At 36.8% G+C, this 18,018-nt stretch overlaps 2 protein-coding genes across 2 annotated transcripts; both read left to right on the top strand.

The window, feature by feature from the left end:
* The first annotated feature begins 434 nt into the window (after positions 1–434).
* On the top strand, positions 435–1,427 carry LOC129749477 (uncharacterized). The gene is made up of 2 exons (XM_055744450.1): positions 435–1,063; positions 1,121–1,427. Exons 1-2 carry the CDS (start codon positions 476–478, stop codon positions 1,304–1,306), a joined length of 774 nt encoding a protein of 257 aa, XP_055600425.1. The 5' UTR covers positions 435–475; the 3' UTR covers positions 1,307–1,427.
* A 6,764-nt stretch (positions 1,428–8,191) lies between these two features.
* On the top strand, positions 8,192–10,189 carry LOC129749469 (uncharacterized). Its single transcript, XM_055744444.1, has 2 exons — positions 8,192–8,788; positions 8,877–10,189. The coding sequence occupies exons 1-2, from the start codon at positions 8,207–8,209 to the stop codon at positions 9,069–9,071; spliced, it is 777 nt and encodes a 258-aa protein (XP_055600419.1). The 5' UTR covers positions 8,192–8,206; the 3' UTR covers positions 9,072–10,189.
* Positions 10,190–18,018: the final 7,829 nt, after the last annotated feature.

The raw sequence follows: 18,018 nt of genomic DNA, 5'->3' as shown, positions 1-18,018 counted from the left end.
GGCAATGAACTTGTAAGGGATGAAGGCCTTGTTATGCCGAAAATATTTCGAAGACCTTGAAAGGTCGCAGGGCTGCAATATCCATCTTGGAGACAGACATACTACAATCAATCTCTTTATCGTCATAATGTGTTTGATTATCTAATAAGTGTATGATTAATTTTATGATGTTTTTGCTTCCATAATCTCCCCTGAGCTTATACTAACAATTGACCCATTAATACTTCCATGCAATGGTCTATCTATTGCACTTTCGAGAAGACGTCCATGAAGTTTGATTACGAAATCATGTTCCAAAGGTTAAGTACTTGTACTAGACGATATGTTTTTACCAAGCACACATAGGCCCTCAAGTACCTAATTTGTTGTACCTTCTGAATGAAAGATAAGCTTGCGCTACACTCCATCATATAAAAACTAGTCCCTGACAGAGCTTCAATCAGTTGATATCGATTCTTCTCCAGAACACCTCAAGATGAAACTGTTAGTACTTTGTTCATTTGCAGCTGTGCTAGCTGTCAGCACCTGTAAAGCATCCGGCTTTCCGGATAATTCTTTCGCCCATCTCAATTCGCTGACTCAATACCATATTCAAGAAACGCAACAACGCGAGGTTCTCTCCCGAGGATTGGTTCAGCACGTTTTGAACGCATTCAACTTCATCATCGAACAGGCAGAGAAGGCAATCCAGGGGTTGATCCAACAGTCGGACAAACTGCTTGACGATGCCACCAAACAGGGAGAGCAATTGTTGGAAGAAGCCATCAACAGCATCAACAAAGCTGTTGACGAGGCCAAAGAGAGTATGGTTAGTAGCAAAGGACCGATAACCGATTGTTTGGCCGTTTTCCCTGCCCGCCTGGAAGAGATCGCTCAAAACGCCGTCGACAATGCAAAGAAGTGTTTCGAAGATTTCGTCGCTCGTTTGAAGATTGTGCGCAGCAACGTTAAAGAGCACGTGGATTTCTTCCTGAAGAAGATCAAGGAAATTCAGGCTTTGGGTCAGAAGTGCGTCGACGATAATTCAGACTTCATCGGCCAGGTGAAATGCATCTTGGGACAGGTGAGTTCTATGGGATGTTTTAAAACTTGACTTCATACAAAATGATTGTCGTTACAGATTCCGGAAACCAACGAGATTGTGGTTGAAATCTTGAAGGATATTGCTGATCTGCTCGCTGAAACGTTACAAGAATCGATCTCACTCCTGAACGATACCCGCGGATGTTTGCTGGATGTCGTCCGACAGGTTACTAACGATGTCCAGAAGGTGTTGGGCGAGTTCAAAGAGTGCGTTCAGCAGTAATAGTAATGCGTAATGCGTAATGCGTTGGTGGCTTGCAAAGTGAAGAAGGGCAACGAGAGTTGTGATTTATATTTTATTTAACTGCAAATTAAAATATATTTTTTAGATTGAATTCGTGTTATATGGATTTTTTATTGACAGTCAATGACAAAAGATAGTTTTCCACTTTTATTTTGCTCTTGTGCCTTCTAAAATGGATGTATATTGGAATAAACTGTATTTAAGTGTCTTACCCGGGCAGACATTGATGACTAAATCGATAGCAAACAGTAACCAAAATGAGCTAAAAATGCCAAAATGATAGCATCATTTAGTATCGCATTTTCCCGATGGCCGAATGAGGTTTCCTTGAAGGATCAATATGTGTAACACTGAGGTTTCATTTATTGCGATAGAGTAGATTAGTGAGATCGAAATTATAGCATGATTAAGTATTCAATTTTCTGTGATGAAAAATCAAATTCGAAGATTATGCTTAAACTGATCTCGCCGGTAAAAATGTTCTGTTGCTTTATTAATTGTCACGAATTTTCAATGAAGGCTTAAAAAATGACATTATTACAGATTTATACTGGTTAAACTATAGTTTTTTTTTTCAATAATCTAAGCTTCAGCAAGCACTGATGAATAATCTACAACGTAATGGATTTAATTCTTCATTCAATCGAATGCACAATACTGAAGAATCACATGTGACATAAAATGAGATTTTTGAATTTGTAACCAACTGTCAGGAGCATCTTCTTCTTCTAATATATAAAGATGAGTTGGACAATAATATATGTTTAAACATTTAAACATAAACGTTTGTTTGTATGCACCTTATACAAATCCACACCGCTTAACCGATCAGCCTGAAATTTGGCACAGAGATGTAATTGAACCAGGGTAAGGTTTTAGTAATAGTTCTGAGCAGGGATGCCAACTGTTTTTCAGAAATGTCTGGAAGATTTAGAAAAAAATGTCTGGAAAAGTCTGGATGGTAAACTTTATAGGTGACGACCTTTTTTTTTTTTTTTTTTGGTCGCCAGATTGCCAAATTGTAGTCTAAGGATTCAATACTCATTACTTGAAAATAATCAAGGTCTGAGTCTATGTGAACAAAAGCTTGAACAACCGAAAGCTTAGACCCATTCAGCTGTCAAAATAACTTCTGTATACTGCTTCACAGTAAATTCAGTATTGCCGTTATGAGCTATTGGATTTCAATTGTATTTGTTTTTTATCAAAACGTTGAGTTATACCAATTTCTGGACAAATCTGGATAATTTATGAAAAGTCTGGACCAGGCAACATGAGGTCTGTATTTCTGGATAACACATAAAAATCTGGAAGAATCCAGAAAAACCTGGAAGGTTGGCAACGCTGGTTCTGAGCCCCTTCCACCTAAGAAAAGGAACCCTCCCATACAACTTTCGTATTTATTCCCACAAACCAAAAGTCATGGCACCCATTTGGTCAACAGACTTTTTCCCCTTGGCGGGTTATTTTCACCATCACCAGGGGCCGGGTATTAGAAACGATCGTCCAGAGTTCACGTGTAGTGGAAAGCAAATCAAAGCTTGCTGAGCATTAAAGATTCGAAAGGTAGAATGTTGGCGGGTTTTTTTTCCTTCTACTGTTCTAAACACGTGGTACCGGTACGAGATATTTGCAATAATGAGCCTACATTTTGAATTAAAAATACAACTTGCCTGTTAGGAATATATTGACTAAAATTGTAGTGGTTTGCAAAGTGCTTCCTACCGCCGTTGGGGGAATATACAGTGACCTGAACAGTGAACAGTGAATTGACTTCTTCAGTGGAATTACTAATTGGACTGAGGTTGAAAAACTAATGAACCGATTTTCATAAAATCCAGCTTTAAAGAACAAACTACTGTCATATTTTTGGAATCCCTCATAGAGCAAGAAAAAAATGATAGGATTCAGAGTTATTAGTTGAAGGCTTCGATTTCAACGCTTTGATAGCCGTCAGGGTATTTCAGCGGGGGATTACCAAATTGATAAGATAATTAAATCTGAGATTTTTAGGTTCATACCGTTCAATATAGTTGGTCAATTGGTCTTTTTTGGTCATCAATGTGTTCTATTCTACAATCCATTTTTGAGAAAACTTATTGTAGAACAGTTTAGCGCTGCGAATTCAGAAAAATTATATCTAAGAATTTTAACATTGATCACTCTTCACAATAATTAATTGGGTGATGGTGTATAGAAACACTGAAATATAATTCAAATAAAACCTTCTTCCTAGCATTATAATAGTTACTTCGGTTTTTACATGATATGATTTCGATAACTTACAAAAAATATTAATGGAACTTTCAAGTACTCAAAAACAGTGTGAAATTGAAAGGCGAATAAAGCACACATACAATTGAAAATATGGAAAATCTTCAACAAGATTCGGAAGTCTTTTTAGGAGTTTGCTAGAAAATAAAACATGAATATACCAATACCATTGCATAGGAAGATTTTCCATCTTGAAAAGTGGGATGACCTCTAAAAGAGATTTTTATTAGATGGGGGATGGGAAAGATAAAAAATATTTTATCATTTGATTCTTCAATCTAAAAAATATATGACCAAATCTATTCAAGCCTCCTAAAAAGGCGGGTAAAAAATGTTTTTCGTGTTAGGATGCATAAGCATTCAAGAGAAATTTGTTTGAATGTTTATCAATTAAAATTTCATACCAATAAGTATTTCTATAACATGAAAACGACAAACACAGTGAATAATCTCAATTTAAACTTTAAAAGGCTAACAAAGCTTGAATGGCTTAATAAGGGCCTGATTATTTATAATGATGAATATAAAGCTTTCAAAATTTCGAAAAGTCAAACGACTCATTTTGATTTTTATTTTATGTGAACCCGAGCAAGGCCGGGTAAAATCAGCTAGTGATTTATAAAGATTGAAATTTTCGGCTGAATTAATTTCAGTTGAATTTATCCTCATACTTCTGGATTTTGGAAAGGATTAGCTAAATCTGGTGAATGTCATGAAAAAGCATAGTAATGAAATGAAGAGTTAATCACCGTAAATTTATTTCATGAGATTATTACTCGATTATATCGGTGAAACGTGAAAATTAGAATAAGATGAAAGATAAGGAACGAAGAGATGAAATCTGATAAAAATATTTAAAATTAAATTATCCTTCCGCTCATTTTTAACATTTTTCATCTTATTCATATCTTCTTTTCATTTTTAAAATATTTGTTCAAAGAAAGTTAGAAAAAACTCTAAAGTTATTTGTGTAAAACTTATGCTTATTGATGATTCGCAGCCCGTGGCGTAGAGGATAGTCTTCAAGTCTTCTAAGCCAGCGGGTATGAGATCGAATACCGGTCACGGCGTACATAGTACACTTTCTGTGGGTTGGTGGTTTTTGCATTTGTAAGATTCTACCTATCATATCCACGAAAGATGTACGCTTAGAGTTAAGAAAAAGGAATCTCTTCGAACATCAAGTTTCATTGAGATCCTGTATGTGTTCGTTTTTGTGAAAAAAATGTTTTGTTTGTTTTTTGTAAAAAAAACAAAAACAATAAATCTCAAATGTGGCTCTTTCAAACAATGAAATTTTGAAATGTGAAGTATTTGGCTCATCTTACTCAAAAGGCTGCCGACCACTTGTGTAGGGGATTGTGGTGGGCCGCTAAAAAATAATCTTCTCATTCTCCCATACTCAAATTTATTTATTTATTTTTGAAGTCAAAATAGCGATCATGCAAACAGCCTTGACATTAGCTTGCGTGACTTTCACAGCTGTGACTTTAAATGTGATCATTTGATGAATTAAAATTCTTAGCTAGATTCAAGCATGTCTGTAGAATTTCTATAAACGTGCTACACAGTACTGCCACTGTTCCCAATTATTGTATTCCCTATGATCGATCCCAGCACCGAAGTTTTAAAACGTTAAGCAAGATCGGATTTATTCCAGAAATTTTCGACTTACCCTACCACATTTTATTTACGAATCAGTCACAGGTGTTTTTTTTTCCAAAGTAACTTCGTCAACAGCTGATGAAGGTTGAAGAGCTTTCTTATCTAAAGTCTAATCATGCGAAGAAGCAATTCTTGTTCAAGGAATATTTCAAGAAGGTAGTGCCAAGGCAGCCCTGCTATAGTATTGGTACTGACTGTGTCGTCACAATCACAAAAAATCTATTAATTTTTTTGGAAATATGCCTTTTTCGTTGATAATTTGGAGAAATTGCTGGACACTGTTAAAACATGTTATTCTAGAAAAATTCTTGTTCTTCAAGATCGGTGCAAAAAAGTTGGGTTTTCAAGCAATTTTTATTAATTTGCTAATCTCTAAAATTAGTTCAAAGTCTCCTAATAAAGGGTGATACGGTCCAAATTTGGCCAAGGAAAAACGCGTGTAAATCGGTGAAATCGTGTATTTAAAAATCAATTTAAATTTCTCTTTCAAGTTTAATTTATATAAAATTCAGGAAAAATATTAAGTTATGCTTCCGCTTTTCCAAACCCGAATTGCCAGGCCTTACGTTTAACCCCTGCCATCAGATTTTGTACAGCCACCTTGTCCACCTTCTTCGCCGCAGAAAGCCAGTTTGCCTTGAACTACAGTTTTTTTGGTCTTTTTCCTCTTGACAATAGCCCAGTATTTCTCAATTGGGCGGAGCTCTGGCGTGTTGGGTGGGTTCTTGTCCTTGGGAACCACCTGCACGTTGTTGGCGGCGTACCACTCTATGGCCTTTTAACCGTAATGGCAAGATGCCAAATTTTCCAAAACAGTACGGAACAACCTTGTTTCTTCAGGAAAGGCAGCAAACGTTTATTCAAACACTTTTTCACGTAAATTTCTTGGTTGACAGTCCCGGAAGCTATGAAAATGCTGCCAAGCCACAGGTACAGATGGCTTGCAAAACCAGATATTTCTTCGCGAACTTTGACAGTTTCATGTGCTTGAAAATATCTGCTACCTTTCCCCTTCCTTTTGCCGTATAAAACTCCTGTCCCGGAAGCTGCTTGTAATCGGCTTTGACGTAGGTTTCGTCATCCATTATCACGCAGTCAAACTTCGTCAACATCGTCGTGTACAGCCTCCGGGATCGCGCTTTGGCTGTCGTATTTTGTTTATCATCGCGATTTGGAGTCACTACCTTTTTGTAAGTCGATAGTCCGGCTCGTGTTTTGGCTCGATGCACGGTTGTAGACGATACACCCAGCTTATTTGAGGCATCTCGGAGAGAGAGGTTAGGTTTTCGCTTGAAACTACCGGCAACTCTCTTTGTCGTCTCAGCGGCTTCCGGTTTTCGATTTCCTCCCGATCCAGACTTCCTAGCTGTCGACAAACGTTCCCCAAACACTTTAATTACATTTGTAACGGTTGATTTGGCAACTTTTAGCGATTTTGTCAGCTTTGCGTGCGAGTAGCTCGGATTTTCGCGATGCGCGAGCAAAATTTTGATACGCTGCTCTTCTTCCTTGGACGGCATTTTGACAACTTAAGAGTGAAGAGTGAATTCCAAAATCAAAATAGGAGCAACATTCTACACACACACACCTTCAAGATGAGGGGTGTTCAGGTTTTTTAAATGCAAAATTGAAAGAAATACGTCAAGTTGATATTGACCAAATTTTGACCGTATCACCCTTAAATCATGCGAATGTCTGTCTCAAACTTATATTAAGGGGGGGGTAGGGTCTAACAAAAAATCGTTTTTTTTTATTTTTTTATTTTCTTATTGTAAATCATTTCAAGAATGTTGTGTCAAATTTTCAAGTCAATTGAAGCAAAACTGTAGAAGTTATAGGCCTTTATCTCCTCCTATCTAATACTGCAAGGAAGCAAGAGCAGAAACTTCAAACGCGTTTTTCTCGAAAGCACATTTTTAAAGTCCGTGGACATCGTCATTTGAAAACTACTTATCCGATTCTTTTCAAATTTGGAACATATTTTCTACATATAAAATACCAGACCCCAACGTTTTTCTTTTTTGATTTTTTTACTTTGGGGAGATTCTATAGGTGAAAAATGGCGGATTTTTAAGTGAAAAATCGTAGTTTTTACTTCAAACAGCCACAAAAATTTCATAAAAATATTTTTAAGTTAAATAAAAACGTTGGGGTCCAGAAAAACATCTATTTAAAATATTTTGCTCTGATTTTTTGAATTCAGATGATTCTGTGCTGAGATACAGTTTCCACCGCAAATCCTGTTTTCTAAAAGGCATCTTTGAAAATGTTCTGTCACCGGTTCATTTTTCAATATTTTTCTACGAAAAAAATACTAAATGTTCTTTTAACAATGCTTTGTATAATGCAAAAAATTTGAATACATTTGTTTGAACGATAGCTCTAGAAAAAAATTGTGAAAATGGTGTTTTTTTATACCCGTTAGACCCTACCCCCCCCTTAACGAGAAGTAGTTAATTATCACGCAATTGATTTAGTACTTGAGTTTGCACGGGTTTCCCTTGAGCTGAGCGCTGATGATGGTTCCTTTTAATTTTTTTTGCTAAAAAATATTCCTTTTTTCTATTCCGAATAGGTTGACTATTGTCCTGGTTCGATTTTGCATTTTGCATATGATTACATGCGGATTACATATGATACATATAAAGTTTGTTGAAGTTCATTTCTTAAACATCATTTTCATTCATATGACTCATCCGCATCCGCAATAAAAGTTAAGCTAGACAAATCGCGTGCTCCAGACTTTAAGACTTTAGTTATCGTTTAGGTACCACTTCTTCTGATAATCCATAATTTTTCCTTATCTGTCCTCATCAAGACTAATTAAAAACTGTTCCCAATAGGTCTTCAACAAGATCACTTGCAAAGGCTACAGACTATAAATATAGAATCACCGGACCTCGTACATTCAGACCGTATTGTATATCGGGAAAAACAGCAATGAAGATCGCTGTGCTATTCACCGTGGTTGCTCTAGCCGGAGCCTCGAACTATCCGGACGAACCTTTCGGACATCTGAAGCTCGATCCCAAACTAGATTCCCATCAGGCGTTTGAGGAGCAGTGGGATCTTGCGCAAGGAATTTATTTGAAAATACAGCCAGTACTTGAGCTTAATTTCCACAAGACCTATAACGTGTTTGAAAAAATTGACAGGCAGATCTCAGTTCTGTACCAAAATATTTTGGATGCAGGCAAGCTATTGTTGAATGATATTTTACACAACTCTTCGGAAATCCTCGAAAACGTGAATCAGGAAATACAGGGAGCAAATAATATCGTGAGCGAGTGTTTAGAGACTACCGCACAAAAACTTCGCACAATCGGAGAAGAAGCTTTCGCGAAAGCTAATGAGTGCAGCGGAACCTTGATCGAAGAAATTGACAACCTGAAGTCTTCGGTTAATGAATCACTTGCAGTCTATTTCTACGCCGAAATTGAAGAGCTGGAGACTAAATTTCGATATCAATGTTATGATGTAATTGGTGATATTTTTGATCAAGTTAATTGCTTCGTTAGATTTGTAAGTAGTTTTACACCATGTGGTATATTTTATTTAAAAAAAAAAGCTCATATTGAGCATATTAAACATAAAAATTAATGCTTTGCAGGTACCACAAACAACTAACGCCGCATTTCATATGTTTAAAAAAGTCGAAGAATTCTTCTACGAATATTACAATACCGGAATCCTGAGAGCCGACTATGCCCATGAGTGTTTCATCGATGTCATTGATCTGGTGCGAGCTGACGCTAAGACGGCTAAGGAAGAGTTTTACGAGTGCTTACAACAACCGGGATCATGAGACGCACCCTAACTAGAACTGAAACATCGACCAAAAGGAGAGAGGAACGCTTAGCAATTTTTTTTTCAATTACTTACTGTCTAAAAATATCACAATCTAGTGATTCATTTATTAAAACTATTGACGCCTACTATGCTATCAAATTTGTACATTCAGTTTGTTCAAATTGCGATTCTCTTTCGCAGATCACGTCTCGGACAGCAAGTGTGAGAGCGGAAGCTCTCAGATTTCTCCTATACATCCTAGCGTCCTCTCAAAAATCAACAGAGAGTTCACAAAATTGAGCACTGGGTATCCCGACTTAGAAAAAAACGGTTATATTTCGGTGACACTCGCGCACGCCGTGACCGATATTTCTTCTTATTTGACTTGGGAGCATTTTTCTGAAAAATTTAACCCCAGTAAGTGCACCCTCTTAGAAATCGACAGAGCATGCAAAAAATTGAGAGTTGAGTCACCGAACTTAGAATAAAACGGTTAATTTCAGCGACACTCCAAGAACGCAAATATTCTCATTCGGTTTGTCCTGCCGAGATACCTAGAGGCAACGAACAGTGATGTCAACTGTTTTTGAGAAATGTCTGGAAGATTTTGGAAAAATGTCTGGAAAAGTGTGAAAAAGTCTGGATGGCGAACTTTATACATGGTGACAAAAAAGCCCGGTCACACAGAAAAATCTCAATATTTTAATGAATAAGAAGAAAATCTGAATCTGGCTTTAATAGCATTATTCAGTAACTCATAAAGATACGTCACAGACTATATCTCGGAATTACACCACCTTTTTCTGATCAAACCAGCTTCAGACGTCTCGGCGGCGCGCACGTGCTTCATCGGCATCTCGTCCCAGATTATCGTGATAACTCGCTTGAATTGCTCCAAATTCTGGAGTTCTCACAGACTTTGGTCGTCCAGATCGTGCCTTGTCCTCGGTGCCACCGGTCACTAGGTACCGATTTATGGTACGGTACACGAATTTTCGGTTGATTTAACCTTCCCATGCCGTTCGCAAAATATCCGTTTCGGGGAAATTTGAGTTGTAGTTTGATTTCGTTCTCCTGGCTGTAAATGTTAACCGATTTTGATGATATTATATTCATTGTGTAGGTAATTTGTTCTTATTACTCAAAATTTCAAAATAAAGTCGATATGTATAACCAAGTTATCAGAAACTGGTTCAGAAAGTAAAAAGTCCGAAAAATCAATTTTATTTTTAAAATGCTCATAACTAACTTTTGACAGCTTTTCTGTATTTAAGTGTTTCATTGATGTTTGAAATCTTCAAGAATCCATCTATTCGACAGTGTATAGATATGTTGGGGTCCAATGAAAGTTTTGACCGCAATCTCAGATCTTCCGGTAGAAAAAAATCTAACTTTAAAAAAACGATATCAATTTTTTGCTTTGCTTAGCTGTATTTCATTTCCCAATGAACCGATTTTCAAAACTCAAATTTCAATTTTTTGACGTTAATTTGATCATTATTTTCATAGAACATACTTGGTCTGTCAAAACTCATAGTTCTTCAGTATATTGGAATGATGATAAAGAGATTTTAAATGTGCGCTTCGGGTCATATTGACCCGAACGGCATGGGAAGGTTAAAAATGTGTGTCCAAGTTTGTATCCTCTCACATATTCAGCGATAACAGCTACTCTTAACTCTGCCATGGCTCACAACCAGGATTGCCAACATATATTTTCAAAAATCAGGGAACTGGTGAAATAAAAATCAGGCAAAATCAGGCTACACATAAGTAACGGAAATTCCTCTAAAAGTTATGACCTTTTTTTTTTTGGTCATCACTCTACATTTTTACTGTGTTGTGGGCCTACTTGGTTGCATAATTCTGCTGAATCAAAGCCGAATGATTTCCTTTCATTCCCTTTTTAAGATATGAATTAATGGGAATCTTTCGATTGGTTTCATTCAGCCACATTTTCGCTTTTTAACTTCAGTAATGGTACCTAATTTAGTTCCTTACTACCCATTTTTCATCACATTCGCAAAAATCAGGCAAAATCAGGCATTTTTTGAAAAATCAGGGAAATTCAATGGCTTTTCAGGTTGTCAGGCACAGCCTCGAAAAATCAGGCAATCCCTGAAAAATCAGGCATATTGGCATCTCTGCTCACAACTCAATTTAAACAAACTGCACAGAAACGAAACTCTCACTGAAAATCAAAAATACCCAAACTTGAGAACTGCCACCCCCCAAACCTAAGTTCATTATTGACAACTCAAGTTTGTGAAAAAATCACAGCTTGCAAATACGCCAAACTTGTCCTTCAAGCAGAGAACTGTTTTTTTGGGGGGGGTTTTGTTGTAAGGGAATCTGATTCTATTACCTCATCGTGGCAGATTTAGGTTTGGGGGGAAAGTTCAAAGCGGAGAACTGTTTTTTTTGGGGGAAAACTTTTATTCTCGCTTCATTCGCAGAAAGTCTCGCATATACGATGATGTAGTTGCCTCTCTCAACAACTCTCCGATGGTCGAGCGGTTAGCATCCTGAGATGGTAATCGCAGTGCCATTGCAGGTATGGGTTTGATACCTGTACCTGGCGGTAATTATTTCTATTTTGATTTCCATTTTATTGCGGTATCAGATTTTGGGGGGTAAGATCTCCTTTAAGAGCTTAACTTTGAGCTATGCCACCACCCAGTAAGCGCGTCCTCTCAGAAATCGACAGAGCATGCAAAAAATTGAGAGTTGAGTCACCGAACTTAGAATAAAACGGTTAACTTCGGCGACACTCCAAGAACGCAAATATTATCATTCGGTTTGTCCTGCCGAGATACCTAGAGGCAACAAATACGAATGCGTACATGCGAAATCAGTTTGAATCGTACTCTCGTACGGTGTGGTCGCATTTTGTCCCCGTGTCCCGTGTGTGCTTTCAATCGTAGCTGTCGACTTCTCAGGCAGGCGAACACGCGTCTCGGAGGGAAACATACAAACACGATTCGGATTGTGCTCGTGTGTTTCTCTGGAGGGCGTGTCTTAGCTTAATTCGTGGCACTCACCCAAGGCACGCGTATGGTGTGTTCCTCTCTAACGATGTGATGATGCAAAATCGCCAGAGAGATCGTTACGATCCCTCTGGCGATTTGAGTTACCTCTCTGCCGATTCAAATTTACCGGGCAATAGCCAAACCTGTAGGGAGGGAGTTACATTCGGGTTGGCGGGGAAAGTTCTCAAGTTTGGGTATTTTCGAGGTTCAGTGCTGCCACTTTGGGCAGCAAAGTTAGCCCTTTCATTTGACATATTGATAGCACCAGAGAGATGCAACGTGTAGGCTACAGGCAACCCCAAAAAAGTGTGACAGGATTTTTTTGTCACCCTGTAGGTGATGACCTTTTTTTTTGGTTGCCAGATCGCCTTCTCTTGCTCACTCTTAAGGTTTGTCAATATCCCTCTTTTTACCAGGTTTAGTTTATCTCATTCCGCACAGCTTGGGAAGCGCTGTAGAAAAAAAAAATTGCACTCTCCTACACTGGACAAGCAGACATGGGGAGAAATGCCAAGTTGCAAGTTAGTACTTTTTCTGGATAGTACTGAGTATTTTTTTATAGTTGACAGGAGATATTTTATTTTCATCAATCGGAAACAAACAAATATTTTCTTCAAGAGGCAGTAAATCATTTTTTGACCATTGAATTATGATTTATTTCGAATATCAACCTTATTTTTCTTAGAATAAAATATCACAGGAAATTAAGTATAAAATTTACATAAATTATTTTAAATAACGATTTCAGTTGAGTTTGTTGAATTCTTTTGTATACTCTATATTTTAAATTTATCTTCGTTAAAATGAACGGTTCGACTCAGGTTTCAGTGGTGAAATACAGTTATCTTTATCTTTTTTTGCCAGGAATTTTCCATATTTATGTTTTTACTATATTTCAGTTCCACTTGCGATATTTTCGTATTATAAAATTGATAATGGTAAACACTGATGTTAAGTATAGGTTAAAGCTGATAATTTTGTTGAATTTTAGATATCACTACGATTTCCCCGTCTCATGTCCAATCATTGTTACTCTTTCGTGTGAACCTCGCTGGAAGCAATTAATGTGGTTGTGGCCAAGGTTAATTTGCCCTTAGACCCGTTAAAAATTACTAGCTTGAATCAATCATAAAGCTACAAAAACAACGGCCCTACATTGAAAACTACACCCATAGAAGAGGTTGCAAAAATCCAATGCCTATTTAGCAAATCTCTGTGCCGATAATGCGCTGAAATGTGCACTGTGCCGAAGACGGTATGTTTGAAAAACCGTAACTGGCATAAGGACTCGGCTCCCAACCAAAATGATGACCACTACATTCAAGCGAAACAAGAAAAACATTTTATGGGATTTCCTTCCTATTGGATAATTCATCCCAGAAACAAGAAAATAAAAATTGAAACCACAGCGCTGTAGTGAGAATCGAACTCACATCACCAATTATATCGTCTTGCCAGTCCGACATACTAACCAGTGTACTATTCGAGCTTCATGCAGGTCGAGGTATATTTGTCATAGGCTTTCTGTTACCGATCAATCACAAAAAACGTACAACGGCGGCTTCCCGGCGTTTGGCCTCCTTTCAATGCATTCCTTTGTCTTAAGATGGAAACGGGAAAGGGAACGGGAGTGAAGGAACGGGAAACCCATTGAATGAGAACTGTGCTTTGCTTACTGCCTGCTATTACATACACACGCTACATATACACAGCTGCTAAAGCCGGGCAGCTTGGCCGGTGTTGTTTGCCAGTAAATTGAAGGAATGTTTTTGTTGTTGCTTTTGCTACATTCACACGCACAGTGCTCGGTTCGCTGGCTGCCTGGTGTTGGCCGGTATTTATTTCCATCCTTCTTCGGCTTGTGATGCGATGGGGAGGGACGCGAAAACGTTTTTATTTTGTTTCATTCAGACATACGCAATTCGGTTGCGCTGGGAGGTTAATGCCAGTGGACGCAAATCGAATCAGTGCCGGTCGCGTTATCTTCTTGTACCAATAATGCTATGAAATTGACTACACGCCATTGGCACAGAGGCTGAATTTTGGGTGTATAGCTTTTTATAAATTTAAATTCTGCTTGATTATAATCCAATCAAAACATTAACCAAACTCACCCGTACTAGGAACATACAGTTGTTTGAAAACAGCTGTTTTTTTCTTAGTTTTTTTTTCATATATCTCATTTCAGTCAAAATATTCTAAATCAGTGTGTTTTACATAATTGTTCCATTTTGTGAGTGAGTCAAAACTCTCTCAAACATATCTGGCATGTAGAAGCTCTGCTTGAAAAGATATCCTAAAAACACTGAAAATCTTGAAATTTTTTTTTCATTTTTGAACCTTTCTAACTTTTTATAGTTAGCTTCTACGATGTTGACGTCTTGAACAAAATTACTACACTTTTTACAATCTAAAAGCTTGCTGAAGACATGAAAGCTCTAAAAAGAAAATTACAAAAAATAATTTTTCTATCTCACTACTAGGTGACATAATCACTTTTATCAAAAACTCACTTACTTCAACTTATAAGAGCAAGTCCAATGGTGTTGGGAAAAAGTGGTAGGAAATTTGACGTCTGTAGCACAGATGGGAATTTTTCTATCGTGAAATATAGACCAAAAATGTTGGCCGTCCACCGGTGTGATAGAATACGAAGGTATAAAATCGAAAGCAACCAGCGTTGCCAAGAGAATTTGCTTTTCAGTAATTCTACTGACTTTTTGTATTTTGAATTCACCGTTTGAAAATTGAAATCAAATTCATTTTACTACAGTAGTGTCAATATGAGAATTTTATTATTTACATATATGCATAAATAAGTATTTCTTAAGTTATAATGCATTCCAATATTAAACTGTATTCTGCAGAATTAGGAGTTTTTTATTGGAGTGCATTTGATTACACGAGTTGATAAAGTTTTTGAACTCTTCCTAAAACTTTCATTTTCAAAGTGATAATTAAGTATGTGACAAATGAAAAGTATAGGTATTTCAGACACAATTTAAATTTTACTTCCGATACGACGCCTACGTTTGATCTAATTGACACTTGTCGAATTAACAGCGAGTGTTCCGTTTTCTAAAGATGATGGATCCATTAAAGACGGCGTTCCGAACTTGTTACCGGACATTCCGACGGAATATCTTTTTCAAATAAAAAAGCGAACAATTTCCTACTCCCGAAAATCGCTCAAGCAAAACAAACAGAATTTATTTTTCACCCAGCTATCTGGCATCTCTGCGCCTCAAAATGTATTCGATTGGCAAGTGCATGAAAAAAATTGGCTGTAAGTTTTAAAGAGTTTATTAACTTCATTGCAATTCGTATCAATTCAAGTGATAAAATATTTAAGAAAAAAAGAAAATATCACTTTATGTTAAAATCCTGAAATTGCTCAATTTACTATATTTTCCCCTCAACTGAGGTTTTGAGCATAAGATAGATGGCAGCACCGAAGCGTTTCATGCACGAATACTGTATTGCAACGCCGACTCTATCACTCGGTTCGGTGTTGCAAAATATCGTGTTTTTCTATCACCCTCAGCCAAAAAGTATTATACGATACAAATTTTGCAGCGCGAAACTGTTCGAATATCAGATTTTCCCAACACCGGTGTACGGCAAATGTGTTGTGATGTGTTGTAAACCTTCGAAATTTCCAACTCCATCTCAACCAGTGAACTTGCTCTAATGTAGGTATGTAAAAAGCGTGTTCAACAGCCAATTGAAATCGGTTTCAATCGATTTCGATTGGTAAATTGTTGTTCACTCAGCCAATGTTGTGATCGAAACGAATCCAATTGACGTTCAATGAAGCCAATCGAAATCGATCGAAACCAATCGAAAACGATCAAGCTCAGAGGCAGGATTCGTTTCTATCGATTTCTATTACACTAACACACATGCAGTTGTTTACTGTCAAAAACAGCTGTTTCGATTTGTTTTTAATTTCTGTCGTGCAGTGCAAGTTACAATGTGTGTTCAATGGAAGTTAGTCGAAACAGGTTGAAATAGGTCGAAACAAGTAGGAATGGATTTTGACAGTTGATAATCTGTCTCTTTCCAATTGACTTCGACCGATTTCAACCAGGTCGTCCGTTGAACATACGTTCACCAATACTAATGCGTGTTTTGTGCGTTGTACACACGAATTTCCAGACAGACCGTTTTCATTCAAAAATTTTTGGAACCTGCGAAACTATTACATTTATGCTTTTCTAAAATTCAATTTGGTTTAAAATTTCTTTCAAAATTCATTAAATGAGCAAAAGTCATCAAATAGAAAACTTCTATAGCTTTTTTCGCAGAATTATTTGAAGTATTAAGAAAAGTTTGATAATTGATTCGAAACTTTTATTCTAGAATGTCACGTTTTTGTTTTCAATTTTTGTCAAAAAGCGTTAAATTATTTTTCAAACTATGTTCTTATTCAGTTACACTTCTTAATTAAAACCCATTCAAATGACGAGCTAGTGTTTTTGTATGTCTTATTTAGAGTTTCAATTAAAACAAAAGGTTAATTGCATTGCAATTTACAATTACAAATTTACAATTTAACATATTTTCAATTATAATGTCATCAAATAAAATTAGGTTGATTAAAGTGTTAATTCAACACTTATTATTAAACACCTTTTAAGGTCAAGTAGGGGAGATGAGGGCATAACGAGCACCCAGGGCATAATGAGCACTGCTCTTTTCTACAAAAGTACGTATTTTCTTAAATAAATTTTCATAAGGATTTGTTTCGTACTTCCTATAGTATTAATTTTTCACAAAAAAGGAATCTCCTTATCATCTTTACAGATTTATTTAAAAAAAACTAGCTTGGATCTAATAATCAAAGAATTGAAGAACCTCTTAGCTGAATGAAACTATTATTTCAAAGTAGTCGAAGATTCCTTTGAATTCAGCTACAGTATTTGAAAGACCCAAATACTAGTATTTCACTAGCTACTTGCTAGCATCCTCAGTGGGTTATCGACTGAAGAAAGTGTATCATATCCCTCCCTTAAATTGTCCAAGCTAGGTAGCTCTGAATAAAAGAAATTCTTTTCTGCAACCCCGCGATACACTTTTTCAATCTAATAAATTTGTTTGGTTCACTAGGCGTGGATGCCATTGTCACTAATAATCAAAGGTTTGAAGAACCTCTTAGCTGAATGAAACTATTATTTCAAAGTAGTCGAAGATTCCTTTGAATTCAGCTACAGTATTTGAAAGACCCAAATACTAGTATTTCACTAGCTACTTGCTAGCATCCTCAGTGGGTTATCGACTGAAGAAAGTGTATCATATCCCTCCCTTAAATTGTCCAAGCTAGGTAGCTCTGAATAAAAGAAATGCTTTTCTGCAACCCCGCGATACACTTTTTCAATCTAATAAATTTGTTTGGTTCACTAGGCGTGGATGCCATTGTCACTAATAATCAAAGGTTTGAAGAACCTCTTAGCTGAATGAAACTATTATTTCAAAGTAGTCGAAGATTCCTTTGAATTCAGCTACAGTATTTGAAAGACCCAAATACTAGTATTTCACTAGCTACTTGCTAGCATCCTCAGTGGGTTATCGACTGAAGAAAGTGTATCATATCCCTCCCTTAAATTGTCCAAGCTAGGTAGCTCTGAATAAAAGAAATGCTTTTCTGCAACCCCGCGATACACTTTTTCAATCTAATAAATTTGTTTGGTTCACTAGGCGTGGATGCCATTGTCACTAATAATCAAAGGTTTGAAGAACCTCTTAGCTGAATGAAACTATTATTTCAAAGTAGTCGAAGATTCCTTTGAATTCAGCTACAGTATTTGAAAGACCCAAATACTAGTATTTCACTAGCTACTTGCTAGCATCCTCAGTGGGTTATCGACTGAAGAAAGTGTATCATATCCCTCCCTTAAATTGTCCAAGCTAGGTAGCTCTGAATAAAAGAAATGA

The sequence above is a fragment of the Uranotaenia lowii genome, chromosome 2 (genome assembly GCF_029784155.1).
Source record: "Uranotaenia lowii strain MFRU-FL chromosome 2, ASM2978415v1, whole genome shotgun sequence".
NCBI classification, from domain to species: domain Eukaryota; kingdom Metazoa; phylum Arthropoda; class Insecta; order Diptera; family Culicidae; genus Uranotaenia; species Uranotaenia lowii.
This window is presented reverse-complemented; position numbering and strand designations above follow the sequence as displayed.

Coding starts and splice junctions, on each gene's coding strand:
- LOC129749469 (XM_055744444.1), top strand. CDS start 8,207: ATGAAGATCGCTGTGCTATTCACCGTGGTTGCTCTAGCCGGAGCCTCG. Junction 8,789..8,876: donor TTAATTGCTTCGTTAGATTT/GTAAGTAGTTTT, acceptor AATGCTTTGCAG/GTACCACAAACAACTAACGC.
- LOC129749477 (XM_055744450.1), top strand. CDS start 476: ATGAAACTGTTAGTACTTTGTTCATTTGCAGCTGTGCTAGCTGTCAGC. Junction 1,064..1,120: donor TGAAATGCATCTTGGGACAG/GTGAGTTCTATG, acceptor TTGTCGTTACAG/ATTCCGGAAACCAACGAGAT.